The sequence below is a fragment of the Rhea pennata genome, chromosome 13, assembly GCF_028389875.1.
Source record: "Rhea pennata isolate bPtePen1 chromosome 13, bPtePen1.pri, whole genome shotgun sequence".
NCBI classification, from domain to species: domain Eukaryota; kingdom Metazoa; phylum Chordata; class Aves; order Rheiformes; family Rheidae; genus Rhea; species Rhea pennata.
Window position 1 is genome coordinate 1,967,872 of NC_084675.1, and position 14,953 is coordinate 1,982,824.

Sequence of the window (14,953 nt, forward strand, 5' to 3'; positions counted from 1 at the left end):
AAGCTCTGTAGAAAGCTATGCAAAACCAAAAAACAAGGATGAATCCATAAATATCCCCCACACTCTCAAAGGATGCTTTGAGCATGCAAGGAATGCAATACTGGCATCATGAGCTGAACTGTCACAACATGCAGTCTCTGAAAAGGAGTCAGACTTATAACTGCAAGGAAAACCTCAGTCTGTTCACACAAACAGAGATCAAAGCTCTCAGTTTTGCTTAGCCATTTCCAGAGGAGTAAATACAGCCTGAAAACAGAAATCTTACAGAAGAACCAGTTTTTAGGACAGAAGTTCCCAAACTCTAGTATGTTCATTGCTTCCTAAACTGCGCATCTATGCCAGTTAATAAATACTGAGCACACTCCTCCTCCCATATGGGTGTAGGCCCATATAGGAACTGTAAGAAGCTCCTCAACTCCTGGAATAGTCTGTACCTGGGCACTCAGGAGCTACTTCTATTACCTATGAAAGGTGCTCCTCTCCTAAGCCTCCAGAAGTAAACACGCTGCTGCTTCAGGGAGGGTCAGGTGTAGATCGATGAGAGGATGGAGTCACAGTTTGAGAGAAGACAAGAACATGGTATTTTCATTCATGTTGAATTATCCCTTGAGGAAGTACTTACTTATCTACTAACGTCCGAATTACAGCCAGTGTGTCAAGTACCAGCCCATCCACATTCTGTTTTTTCCTCCTTGGTTCATGAGGCCCTCGCCCCCTTCTGGGTGGCCGGACAGGGTCTCTAAGGTGGCTTCTTGCTTCAGGTACATGTGCTCTACTGTGCTCTGTTTGGCGATTCTGGGATTCTGCATTGTCTTCAGCTCCACTATCATCTCGGCAAACACAGGAGTTTCCCATGCTGATAGCCCCCAAGACTCCCAATAAATGGGGAACGTGGTGCTCTAGAGTCAGCAGTAAACCTTGAAGAAGGCTTCTGCTAGCATAGAATACAACCAAAGCAACTATAATCATCTAGAAAGTTTTAACAGTAATATTTGTATGATCCTGAATTGTGATTTTTGCATTTTATGTGTTGCTACCAGCTGGAATGAATGGGAAGTTGGAGACTTAGTATCCGACATTATCAGCTAGAATACACATTGGTCATCCAGAAGCAAGTCTGAAAAAGCAAATCCAAAACAAGAATAAGTGTTATTTCTTTTACTGAATAATACAAAAAAATATATTTTAGAAAATAGAGTCTGTCTTGATGCATATAACACCTAGGAAACAAGGTTTGCATCTGAAGTCTCTGTTGGGGGCGGGGAGGGGAAGAAGTGGAAGGGGGAGGGGGAAGGAAAAAAAAAAAGCATGGAGTTCACTGAGCAAGTAGTTGCACCCAGCACATACACATTATTCTTATCAACACTACTTATTATTTCCCAGTTCTTCCAAGATTTTTGGATGCAAAGGAACACCTTCGTCCTTAAATCTAGTACACTGCTGCCCTTCAAGCATTAATACATACAACACAAACTGCAGCTTGATTTTTTTCTTTATCCTCTATAGAAACAAACTGCTCAGGCCACCCAACTAAAAAGTTGAACATTTAAAAGGTTCTCGTTACACATCAGGAGTAATCAGCATCACTCACAAGCAGACTCTGCAAAACAGGCCACAACTATGAGACAACGTTTATGCTATGGCTATCTCAACAAACAATAGATTTAACAGGGAACCAGCTGTTTAGTCCATCAGTGCATAAATATGATTTTTTTTTTTTGAATGTGCGTATATCAACATCACCCAAGGATGCATCAAGTACTGACCATGAAATAAACAGGAATTGCAGATGCCATTTTAATGCCTACAAATCTAACTGTTGGGGTGTTGAGAGGAGTGTTTTCCATGCAAGTTGCATGCCTCTTTGCATTTAGCATCAAATCAGGTCTTCCCTTTTTTGGGAACGAAGACTAATTCAGTCATTTTTTATTCTTAATACAAGTAGTCTGGATCAAGTACAGGACCACTAGTATTGGGATTGTGGGACAGTTCCTACTAACCACTGAATCAAGACTAGCAATGGCAAAAGGATTCAAAATCCAACCTCATTGTAAGTTCTTCTTCTAAGGCATAGGCAGAGTATATTTCTACAGAACCTTTATAGAAAATCTCAACTAAAAGGGCAAAATGCCCTACAAAAGCCAGCATGTGACTACTCTCACATTTCTAGCATGTCAGAATGAATAAGTAACTTTTAAGACTACATTAATTTCAAGAATCTAAAATTAACATCTAAGAAATTATGACAAATATCCTGCAATTAGTTATTAGTAATTTATAGTCAAGTCATCTATTTAACAGCAAACATGTAGCACCTTACATCCAAAAGAAAGTTAAAGACAGTTGCCCCCTCTGAAACATGAAAGGTTCCCCCCCCCATCTGAGACAACTGGCAACTGTGCCATAGGAAAGACCATTCAGAAAAGACCGTAACAGCATTAGTTTGGAAGCCAGACACAGGTCTGAATGGATAGCAGCCACTGGGAAAGCACTTCAAACAAGCCCTCAGACTCTTCTGTAGGTTCAGAGTACATTATCTTCTTAATACTTCATTGTACTACAAGAAATCAATTGAAGGTTAACTAGCAAAAAAATCCCAAAGGAGATATTAAATGCTTGATATTTAGTTCACAGATCTTGATTTTCAGTTCACGGAATCCATAAACCACAGACTACTAAAAGGGTTTTAGTATCACAATATGCTTGGCTTATTCTCTAAGCAGTTGGACCACAAAAAGGTGTGGAACGCCAAGCTCAACAGTCCTCTTGTCTGAACCAATAAAGATATTACGTTATCTTCTCAGTAAAAAGTAGATGTCAGGGTGTCATACAAATTCCACAGGACTTAAAGGAAATTGTGTAAGATCAGAACCAGCCCAGCCCAAATGACTTTAAAAGCTACCAAAAAACACCCACAAAAAAGATTAAAAAATCCCGCCACGCCCCTCCCAAGTTTAAATGCAAAACATATCTTTTTGAAGAAAAATATGCATGTATCCAGATCATTTAAGACTATTTTATTAACATAACATTAAAACATAAAACTGCATTATTAATGTGTTAAACATTAAAAACCTGGATTTAGTTAACCTCTTTGGTAACTTTTTATAAAAATATTAGAACTATGATGGCACCTGGTTATCCAAACTGACCAAACTGACTGTAAAAGGCAGTATTTTAGGGATCACCAAAGAGTAGGAACCAGCCTAAGAAAACAAGAAAGAGTTAAGTCAAGATTAAAACTGATTATTGAAACCAAGATTTTTGTGGTTAACAACTTAAAGCATTATTAAAAACAAGTGATTATGACCAACTCACCTTCAATCGGTTCAGGAACAGTTGGACTTTCTCGTAAAGCGCCGTAACAGAAATGGACTGTACTTCCTTAGGGCGTAGAGGCAGTTGTATCCGGAAAAGCTGCACTGTATAAGCTTTTATCTTGTGCAGTGAATCATTCTACTTGACTTTGCTTTCACTTTACTTGACTCTGCTTTCACTTTTAGAAACCACACTGAAGAGTCCCTGAAGACAGAAGGAGACGAAAGACCAATTCATTTGTAAACTGCCTCTAAGACAGACACATTCCACCCCCTCAATACACCCACAATGATATTGTGTCATGCTTTATTTTCAACTACATTCAGCCTTTACAGGGGAAAGACCTCTCAATACTTCAAAAAGCAGTTTGTGACCTACTAGTTTTAGTTCTAAACATAGCTACAGAAAATCCAATCTGTTTTTACAACATGGGTATTCCAGACACTACCGAAAGTGCAGAGCAGTGACCGTTTCCTCCCCTTAGACTACCACTTGTAGGAGGAAGAAAGGAAGCACTAATATCGGTTCCAGGGCACTCAAGTAGTGACAGCAGAAAATAAATACAGTATCTAAAGCAAGTACAGTATACACGTTTATTGGATAAAGAGAAGAGAAACAACAGGATAAACTCCATTTATTCAGTAAAACAGCCAAGTTTGACCACATTCATTGTGCACCAACATCAGCAGTAGTCCAAGGAGTTCACTTTCAAGCCTTGAACTAAAACGCAAAGACTAAATGCTTTGAAGTGTAAGCTACAGAAAGAGATTGTTATAGATCAGCCCTGCAAGCCAGCTTTTGCTGGACGGAGTGAAAATGCATAAGGATTTTAATTCATTTTTTTTTTTTTTAAGAAAAATCTAGTGATGTACTAGACTGTATTTGAGATGGTATATTATAAACAGCTTTAGAACATTATAGCGAAATACGGCCTTAGCATTAGGTTGCCAATACCAGTTCCAACTCCATCACTGTCATTGCTGAAAATAGAGGATTGAGTTTTGTTCATCAAATTTTATTTCAGGGTCAACTGCAGGACTGAACAGGCAAATAAATAAATTTAAATAAGTAAGCATAGTCTCCCTCTGCAGCATTTCACAATGGCACGGAGAAAAAGAAAGGACAGTATTTTCTCCCCACACAAAAATCAATGGTGTTTAAGCAATGGGAGACAGTCACCTAACTGGGACACCCATTTAGTCAAGGTATGTCTTCCACAATACAAACTATGTTTTCAGACAAGAAAAAGGCACTTCTAAAAAGACTTTAATTGCCTAAAAGGAGGAGAAAGAAAGTCTTGATTTGTTCTCTGTTTTTCGTTCTTTCTTCTATCTGAACAACAGTACTGACTTAGTCTAGGTAAGCTTACCAGCTTACTTGACAGCAGATACTTGAAGTCAACTGCTGTTAAAAAAAATAGTTAAGGCAGAGAACTAATCTTTCATAATCTATTATCTTCTTTCAGTAGTTACATAGCTAAGAGTCTCTGCAACCATCTTTTAAATTTAGTGCCACAAGCAAGTGTTGACCAAAGCATACTAGTTTTCTTAAAACGTGAAAGGTAAAAGCCACAAATCGTACCAAATTCCCTGATGATACAGTTTTTAAAGACTGATACGACATTATGACATGATATTAGCACAACAACGTTAAGAGTTCAGAGCTAACATCCACCTAAGCATCAAAACAAGAACAAGCTTCCCTGGAAAGCCACTAGAAAACCAAAGACCTATCAAAACGCTTCTTGTCAGGACTATACAGACATTAAAGGGATATCATTTTCTGAAACAATTTGTGCAAGTCAGAACAGAACCAAAGATATCCATGTGAAACAACTGCATATGAAAATGTCAGCAATAGTTAAGTTGCATTACAGAGAGTAAACGGGCTCTCTGTGTTACAAGCTGTAAGCAGCTTCTCTACTATTAGCTTGATATTGTGTTAGATGCTCCTAAATCTTAGAAAGCCTCACTCCTTTCAGAGTTTCACATTTACCCGAAGACCATTCTTAGGCAAATTTAGAAAGTGATAACAAGACTATAAAAATTGGTTACAAAAGCAACCACATTATAGAAGTGCTGATGCTTTTGTTTTATTTTTAACATTATTTCAAAAGAAGCTGGATCTCAATACAAGAAATAGTAAAGGCAGAGTCCAGTATTTGCTTCTCAACTGGCCAAGTCATTCATTCACTCTGGATTTTGACCATCAAATGCTGTTCTGGTATGCAGGACTAATAAGTTGCCAAACATAGGATCTAAGTAGAAGTTCTTACTCAAATATATATATATATATATATATATATATATATATATATATATATATAAAAAAATTAAAAAAAATAATAAAAAGGAACACTAGTATCTCTCCTTTCAAATCTTACTCTAAATTGATAATGCTAAAATGGATGAGAGCAGCAGTCTGACACTCTTACAACCAAAAGTACCTGCAGTAGGCATACAGAAACCACTGCCCAGGCATGCATGTATGCCCCAGCTGGCAGCCGGGAGGAAGGCTCTTAGGACATTTGCTCTAAAGAAACTATGTGAGCCTAATGTCTTTTGAGCTGAACACCTCTTAAATGTGAGAACAGCAGCTGCAGAGGCCCTCCTGAAGCCTGTCAGCAGAAGTTTTCCATGACTGAGAACACAAAACCCCTGTACACATACACCAACCCTCATGACTGTTCCCACTACAGCAGAACAAGTCTTTCAACACAAGCACTTTCCACATTGTACTGGTCTCCTGGCAGATAGAAATGTGCAGATACGTAAAGGAGCTGCAAGCTGACTGACCTGCCACAGGTGGAAGCCTAAGGGGAAAAAGCACCAGCCATGGACATGGCCTGGCAGCACTGACACTCAGCTTTCCCAACAGCAGCCACATCTCAATCATCTGACAGCACACAACAACGAAGAAGTCAGCTGAAAATGGCATTAGTCTTATTTTCTTTGTAAGACACAGCCTAGGAATTGGTGATTCATCCCCTCAAATATTTGGTTACGGCCAACCATAATACTGCTTTACGATGGAAAAACCCCCTCCTTTCCATGAAATGGAGCATATTGCCAAGCAAACAAGAAACTCATATACATAAGCAAGTAAAGAAAGTTTCAGCTACAAAAACCACTTTTCAAGCACCTATTGCTATTACAGTAGTAAGATCAGCATTTCCCATCTCAAGAGCAAAGGAACACAGTAGCTTAGGCTGCAAACACAGTAATACTGAGTTTGGAACAGCAATTTCCTATTAAGGAGATAAATAATTAGAAATATTCTCTGAGCATTTCTTTCCCAAAGAAATGATGGTCCTAAAAAGGAAGAGATTGAAATACTTATGATGCCACTCAAAAGTTCAAACTATCAAGAGAAGGAAATACAGCTAGGAGTTGCTTAAAATTAATCATCTTAGTTATAGGCATAAGAGGGAAAAACAGCTGTTGGCAAATAGGTTTTCATAATATGGAGAAGATCTCAGTTTTTAAAATGATTGCTGTAGAGGAAGAAAAGTAAGCACTTTCAGTAAATAAATACAATTAAATAGTGAAGTTGAGACTTTTCAGAAGGTCACACTGACAACACAATCAAAGCAGAAGTAAATATGAAAGGCTTGTGCAACTAAAGAGAAATAGCCACTTAGCTTCCATTGCTGTTACCAAGCAGCATATGCAAGAAAGAGGACTGCAGGCCTCAGAATGAATGATCAAATGCTGATTCTGTGCTGATTCTTCTGCATATAATAATTCAGCTGTAGAATACTGCATAATCTAAACCAAATCCCTAATTCAAATTTTTTTCATTTCTATAAAAGATAAATAAAAATCACATAAGGTTAACACTAGTGTCCAAATTCTATGAGAAACAAGCATTTGCAATGTGTTACCATCTGCAGTACAAAGCCACTGCCACAGTCCGTTTCCTTTTTGCTAATCACAGTAAAGACATCAAGATCCAAACACTGACTGACCTGTGCCTTTTCCACAGAGGATGAAAGAGAGAGATCATACCTCAAAGTATCCAGCTTTGGCCCAAACACTTGTCAGGGGAAACTCCCAGAGTTACACAGAGCTCATCCAACAGTTTGCTCTTTAATCCTGCAATCTTCTCTCATAAGTAATCCCAGTTTAGTCACAAAATAGGTAGCAGCTGAAGGATCTGGTCTAATGTAGGATCTGTTTTTAAACTGATACAGGACTGCTAAAATTAATATCTGGATTTAAGTGATCTTCACTTTCTTATCTAAGCTAGTGTCTCTAGAGTAGGACTGGTAAACACAGTAGCAACAGGAAGAGAGTATTGCCCTGCTGCCTAGGTTTTGCCTTATCTGTAGTTAAGGAGAGATCAGTCCCCAGGGTTCTTCAAACACTAGGGACTGCTCTGTTACAGCTCTTTCTGAAACAGAAATTAGAGTACTTACCACCTCCCAGCTTCCTCTCCCAGAGCTCCTAATTTCTCTTCTCAGGATTCTTTAGATGGAACTGTCCTTTGTACCCTGACCTTAAAAATAAAATAAAATAAAATAAATAAATAAAGGAATCTTAGTTTTGATTTCAACACTTAGTGAGTCTCACCACCTATCCAACATCAGTATCAATAAACCAGAATATGACTTCCAGGCTCATTATGCCCCAAACTTCAGAGGGTCTTTACTTCTTTTCAGAGACAGAAGGAGAGGTTCTGGCTCTTAAATTTTGAGGCAGCTGATTAGTTCTTCTGAGACACCATTTTTCTGGAAAAAAAAAAACAGCAGTGGTATCTGAAAGCTCCAGGGAACTTTAAGGAGAGATTTGCTTCCATCAAGCTGGTGTTGTAGAGCTGTATTAGACTCAGCACCTGCTCAAGGAGCAGAGTATAATCCACTGTTTCAGAAGTGACAGGAAGATAAGGATAATGCACTGCAAATGCCAGGGAACACTAGCCCGACAAACTGAAGCAATACAGGCACACTAAATAAAATTGATTAGCTACACCATATTAAGTTTTGGCATTTGAATTCTTATTCAGAAGCTTAGAAATCAATCCTTTGATCAATTCAAATTAAATTGTCCTTGCTGTCCCCTTAAAGTTTCAGGCTTTGTCAGCAATGAAGGGATTTCCTAATTTTGACAAAAAAAGTTCAAGACATGAGGATTAGAAACAAAGGCCTAAGAAATTCCAGAACCGAGACAATGCTGTAAGGAAAGTATGGAGACTCTTTCCTTTTGGCACCAAGCAGAGGTGCAGAATTGTTTGATAATAATATCTTAAGCCAACAACAACCTTTTTTAAAAAGGAAATTTAGTAATAGCCCATTCCAGAAAGATTAACGTTTACCTGTATTACTACCCAGTTTTCTTCAAGTTTTCTTTGAAAAGTTTTCTCAAATTATGGGGAAATCACTTTGCTGATGTGCAGGTTATTACAGTGAGGTGTACTTCATTATCAAAAAAAATACTACTAAAGCACTCGGACACAAGCAGAGATTGAGCAGTTCAAATATGGTCACATCACGTAGTCCTACCACAGGCAATGGTTACAGGGCTATTCTAGCATAGGGGCAGCTGAGTAATCAAAATGCTGCCTATAGCAATCCTTACTTGTAGCATCTTTCTAGAGGTAGATGCTTCTCAGTAAACTGCCAGCTTTGGGCAACTGAGCTGAAACGGTGAAATGCCAGGGTTCTGCTATTTCTTGTCCGTAAACTAACCTTAGAGCTTCCTGCCTTTTGCTTCTCCCAGATCTGTGTTCAGCGCTGTGGTTTGTTTTCAAAGAAAGATTAGCTACAGAACTCTTTAGAAGGCACAACAGTTTCCTTGTCTAGACCACAGAAATGAGCGCAGCTAAATGGTATGACTAAGCCATTATGAATGCAGCAAATACACTGAAACATTTTGGATGTGTGAAGGATTTTGATAACATTGCTGAAAAAAATTCAGCGATGTCTCAGTTGGAAGCTTGTGCTGTCGGTTGTCAGACAACTGCCTAAGATAGCAAATCATAGAGCAAACAATGTCTAGAACCTCCTATTCTCAGCCTCACCAAATTTGTCACTTTGTGGCATTAGCTATCATCTCAAAGAATGAAAAAAAACCCAACACTGGTGGCAGGAAGCAGGCCGAAGAACCTTCTACTTCTTAGTAAATCAAGTAGCATCAGAGGATGGCCCACGCTTCCAGTGACAGTAGCTGAAAGCCAGTTTTGTGACCTTCCTTGCAAATCATGGAGAGCTGGCAGTTATTCACTATTTTAAGTACAGGATTGTATGGAGAAAGTGGGAAATGTCCTTCCAATTCTCTTTCCTCCTGTCAGTGGATACAGTAACAGCTGTTCAAAAGACTGCTCCCTTAATCAAATATAACATGTAGGTCACTAGGTTAACAAACAGGCCTTAACGGCACGCAGAGGAAGTGTGATCTCTGCGCCACGGCTTTGGCGCTGAACTTCGTAGAACTTCAAACACAACTCTGGGCAGCTCACTTGAACTCGTCCTCTCATCCGCAAAAAAACAAGGACGCAATTTTATTTCTCACCATTTGTCTTTCAGGTCCTGGCTTGAGGACCGTCTGTTCTCTGCCCCACTATAAGTCTACCAGGAAAGTATACTCCAAAGGAGACCTTGATGTTGGGTAGATGGCCAAGTATAATAGGAGCGTTTCTGTGAGCAGCAAAACCAGTGACATCAGTTTTCAGAGACACCTACCTCCTCAGACCGAGCTCCCACATGGATTTTTTGACATCTAGTAAGTAATAAAGCTCACACAGCAGCCCTTCACTTGAGAATATAGGGAGGAGAGTGGGAGGATTAACAGGGATAAATCCCTCTGCCCAGCAGCCTTCTTTTTCCTCCACAAAGCTTATAGCAACATAGTATCTTTGAGGCCTGGGCCTGTATGAGGAAACTCAGCAGAAGTTGGCCTGCAGCTGAGAAAAGGAACAGTCTTAAGCAAATGATGGTCAGGAACTGGACTGAAGATGGGCATGCATGCATTTCAAAAGGCAGTCTAAAAATGGTTTAAACAAAAGTGCACGCCCATTTTAGTTCATTAGGGATGTACGTCAAAAAAAGGTAGAAGGCTCATTTAAGAAGCTTTCAAAAATAATGATGATATCGGGAACATGAGTCACTGTTATTTTGGACTTTTCCTAAATAGCTTCTTGCGGAATTTCAAAAGGACTACAATTTAAGCTTTTTTGGACAATTACATTTAGATGTTATTTTGCCAAATGTCTCAAAGACATTTGAGTCTCAAAGTCTCAATATTTTTTTCTCCCAAGATCACTTTCTGTGCCCCACTCTGCCTGCAGTCACATAAAAAAAATACAAACTGTACAATCTTCTGAAATAGGGTTAGAGGGCAGCTGCCTGTCACCTACATGACTCAACTCTATTAATACCAGTTAGTAAACATGTACCGAAACAAGCAATCCAAAAAGCCAGGTCAATACCTGAACATAATTCAAACTGGAACCAAATCTGAACCTTCTCCTTGTGTCCAGCAAAATACCAAAGATGTTCAGAAAATTCAAAGGGAAGCATTTCTATAGCAAAAAAGCCTTGAGAGAAAAATAACTACAGCTGCAAGCACGATATGTGCTTAGAAACTACTACTCCTACAAAGGGAAAGCTGTATCTGGAAAAGGATAGAGAGTTACTGAACTCTCATTCATAAACGTACGAGAATAAACAAGAAGTGGTATACTCGAGTAACCCAAAATGACCTATCACTACACAAAGTTTCCATGGCAAAGTTGTAAGACTTCTAAAGCACAAGCTTGCCCACCATAATGGTAGGACATGGTACCAAATAACTTACAAGCACAGTCAAAGGTAGATCATGATCCACTGGTCAGTCAAAAAATCTAGCTGTCATACTTGAACATTTGACTCATATTAGACCCCAAAGACACAATGAAGAACTGCAAAGGCAATAAAGATCATGCTAGCACAACTGCTGTTCTGACATACCAAGTTTACAGTAACTGCATACAAATCAGGAAGAAAAAACAAAATAAGCCATCAAGATACAAGGAAATACAAAGCACAGAATGACATGACAGAATTCTAATAAGATTCTTGAGAGATGATGAACCTAAAAGCAATACATCTGCCTGTACTACTTTAAAGCAACGAATGAATTCAAAGTCTACTGAGCAATCACCCTTTTGGGAGAAAAGAATAGTAGAATTGAAAATTCTGGACACAACATACTGACAAGGGAGCAGAACAGAACAAACCTCATCAGCGTAGCTCACCTTCAATTCTGCTACCAAGTGATAGTATTTTAACTTGCTACTTCTAGGCTGAGAGAGAGCTGTCACAGTGCATGTGCAGAGCTCTGCTCCATTTTGTGAGGATATCAACATACACATAAATGACCTAAAGAGAGCAACAGGACATGTTTCAAAATACAAAGCATTATCAGCTACAGGAGATTCTTAACGTGGAAGGAAACACAAACACAAAAGTCTAAAGTAACAGAACAATAAGTGTTCCATAACAAATCACCACATTTACCACTAACGTATTGCTTTAGCTACTAAATATCTTCCATGTTATTCCTCCTTAATCTTCAAGAAAAAAAACTTATGGGAAATGGACTTTGATATTACCTAATAAGCAGAATATGACAGATGCTATAGTTTCTAGATAGGAATCAGAAGACTGCAAGTAATTTATCGCAGATCATAAATTAGCATGGTCATCCATGGGGCTCATAACAGAACATGCTGAGAGCCAAGGCCTCTGACGTAAAAATACTCAGTAGTCTTTTGTGGTTGTGCAGAAACCAGCCTATCCCTTCTAAAAGAAAAAAAATAAAAAGGAACAACATAAAGTGGGTTTCTGAGGGCCACTGAACAATCGCTGAAATACAAGACCAGAGAGCAGGATACTAAAGTGGTTAACAGATGAAGTGTCACAGCCGAACACCATACATTGGACACTGAACAAAAAAAAAAAAAAAAAAAAAAAAAAAAGAAAAGAAAATGAAAGAAAATGAAAGACTTAAAGAAATCAACAACACTCTTCTCCCTGAAACACACACAGATACCCTATTTGAAGATTAGGAGAGTGAGCAGAGTATCTGAACCAGAGAGATCAACAATCTAAACTAGGTAACTAACTGAGACTAAGCTAACAAAGAATAAGCAATAGCAAGAGTATCTACAGGAGTCATATACAATACAAAATACTACATCAAAATATCCTGCAGGAGCTTCCCATGCAAGTGATGAAAAGCAGACGCTAAAAACTGTCAGAATTAGAAGGGACCTCAAGATAGTGTTTGGATGAAAAGGGGAAAGACAGAAAGAAGCAGTCATGCAACTACAGCTGTGCTGCAAGCATTTGAAAAAATACAGTAAAGGCAACACACAACCTATTCAACCAGACTTACCAATGAGAATAAATAGCAGTGAATGGGGCACAAAGCAATAACAGTAACGACCTAAGGGAAGAAAACAGAACTGGGTGCCAAGAATACAGAAGAACTCTATTGCTGAGTGGGCTTGGGCAGAGGAGAACAAAGACATATGCAAAAGCATTTGCAGAATTACAGGCCAGATTTAGATCAGGGCAAAGAACAGATCAATTCTCTACAGTTGGATAATCTAGAAGAAAAATATGCTAACAGCATCCTTGACTCCTGAAATGATATGACAAGTTTTAAGAATGCATCGCCATCCAGAAAGGGATAGCTAAATAAATGAGTCCAAAAAAGTGGCAGCAGGAGACAAGTAGCTGACAGAGTATTTCAAATGTCTTTAGTTTAGCAAGGCAATAGGAAAGATTTTAATACTAAGAAGTAAAAGGGGAAGAGTTATAGTAGACAGGAAGACAACAAATGTATTTAGGTCTGCACATGACAGTGACCTCACAGTACTGATCAAGATGGATGTACAGAAAATTATGAGTAAGGCAGAACTGAACTGAGGATCAGCATAAGACAGAAACAAATCAAATAAACGCATCAACTGGAAGACAAAAATGAGTAACCCGAGACAAAACTATTAGCAAGTTGAAAAAAAAACTCTTTCTTTATGTTGAAGAATGCATATACTGACATAGACATTAAAAAAAAATACAGAAAACAGTGAGAACAGTGGGATGTCTAAAAGGTTAAATATATTCAGAGAAAGAGACAGCTGTCATGACTGTACTTCTACATAAGCCAAAGTCTCATCACATGAGGAAAGCTGACAAATTAAAAGACCGACTGTCAAAATGAACTCTAGGGCTGAAGTGGTTACTGAGAGACTCAGAGTAAGATCTAGTGATAACAAAACAGAAGAAAAAAGGACTAGCATCAGAAACGTACCCGGAAAGGATAATGTACCTACTGATACATGGCAGAAGATAAGGATCAACTATAAAAGCTGGGGGGGGGGGGGAGGGACAGTGACTAGTAGGATAGAATCAAAGGGCTTAAACATAAATGCACGTTTGATATTGATATGATGCAAAGCAATGAAGAAACTTGTTCTCTAACCAATGACTGAACAAAACAGTACAGCGGGGTTACCATACCAGCAGGAAAGGTTCCACTGCCTCATCTATTGCCAAGCAAGCAAAACAAAAGATCTGGATAAATAACTGCATTTTGTAGTCTACTGTAAACCAGAGAAGTTGTTCTGCAGAAGTGTTTTTAAAATCAAAGAGTGGTAAATAAAGTTTTCAAGATTTAGACTTTTTCCCATTAGTAAAAAAGTATTCCTAGGCTAAACAAAATTCTTCTGAATGTCTCTTGGCTCCCAAGAGATCACAGAGAAGCACATCATTTTGCCTCCTGTATACGAAAACCCGATTCCTTTTGATGGGCTGTAGCACAGCTCTTGTTCCACAAGTCACAGAAGCATCAGGAAAATCTCCCAGGACCCGGGATACGCTCTTGAAAAGTTGGACTACCTTGCTGCGCCGAGTAACAGCACCTTCGGGGAGCACAATGCCAGCGCCAGCAAACTCCCATCTCGTCCAAGCTGTGCAGGTTTCTTAAGCAAGCTTCTAAGCTTCGAAACCAAGCTCTGCACTCGGGGCCTCCCCGCAAAGCGATCTGCAAGCGTCTAAGCATGCAAGCAGCTCAGCGGAGCACAACGCAAACAGAGCCTGATCTTGGCCCCTTGCCTTCTTCTTTTTCTTCTTCTTCTCCTTTCTTTTTAATCACACGTAAATAACTCCACTTATGCAATCTGTTCCACCAAAAGCCACGGCAGCACCTGCATAAATAAGGATTATTCTGCCGAGGGCGGGTCACCGGGCATGACAGAAGCACCGGAGCTCGGCGGCACCGGAGCCCGGTCCTTCGCCCCAGACAAGTCTCGGACTTCCCGGGGACCAAGCCGCCGGGGACTCGCCCGGCGGCAGCCACATGCGCAGCTCCCGGGACGCGGCGGGCAGCGCCGCGCCCTCCGGAGCCGCCGGCCCCAGCCGCCGGGAGGGCAGGGCCGACCCCGCCGGGCCCCCGCTCCGCTCCGCTCCGCCGCAGCCCCCCGCCGCCCCGCCCCCGCGCGGCTACGCACCGGGGCCGCGCGGCGCCCGCGCCCCCTCGGGCCGGCGGCGAGGCGAGGCGAGGCGAGGCGAGGCGAGGCGAGGCGAGGCGGCGCCGCTCCTTTGTGCCGCCGCGGCGCGCGGCGGAAAGATGGTGGCCACACACCGACCATC

General features: G+C 40.2%; 1 protein-coding gene across 7 annotated transcripts in view; it reads right to left on the bottom strand.

The window, feature by feature from the left end:
• RSPRY1 (ring finger and SPRY domain containing 1) overlaps positions 1 to 14,949 on the bottom strand; it is a 40,358-nt gene extending 25,409 nt beyond the window's left edge. For 2 of the 7 annotated variants that reach the window (XM_062586652.1, XM_062586659.1), the window contains exons 1-3: positions 7,736 to 8,035; positions 3,319 to 3,522; positions 623 to 1,117 (exon numbers count right to left, since the gene is read on the bottom strand). In XM_062586652.1, the coding sequence (XP_062442636.1) occupies positions 623 to 969 (347 nt within the window). In that variant the 5' untranslated portion in view covers positions 970 to 1,117; positions 3,319 to 3,522; positions 7,736 to 8,035. Of the gene's footprint in view, positions 1 to 622; positions 1,118 to 3,134; positions 3,207 to 3,318; positions 3,523 to 7,735; positions 8,036 to 9,004; positions 9,150 to 14,200; positions 14,283 to 14,811 lie in introns of those variants that run through there. The other 5 variants (XM_062586654.1, XM_062586656.1, XM_062586658.1 and 2 more) reach the window with 5 other exon arrangements.
• Between the last annotated feature and the right edge of the window lie 4 nt (positions 14,950 to 14,953).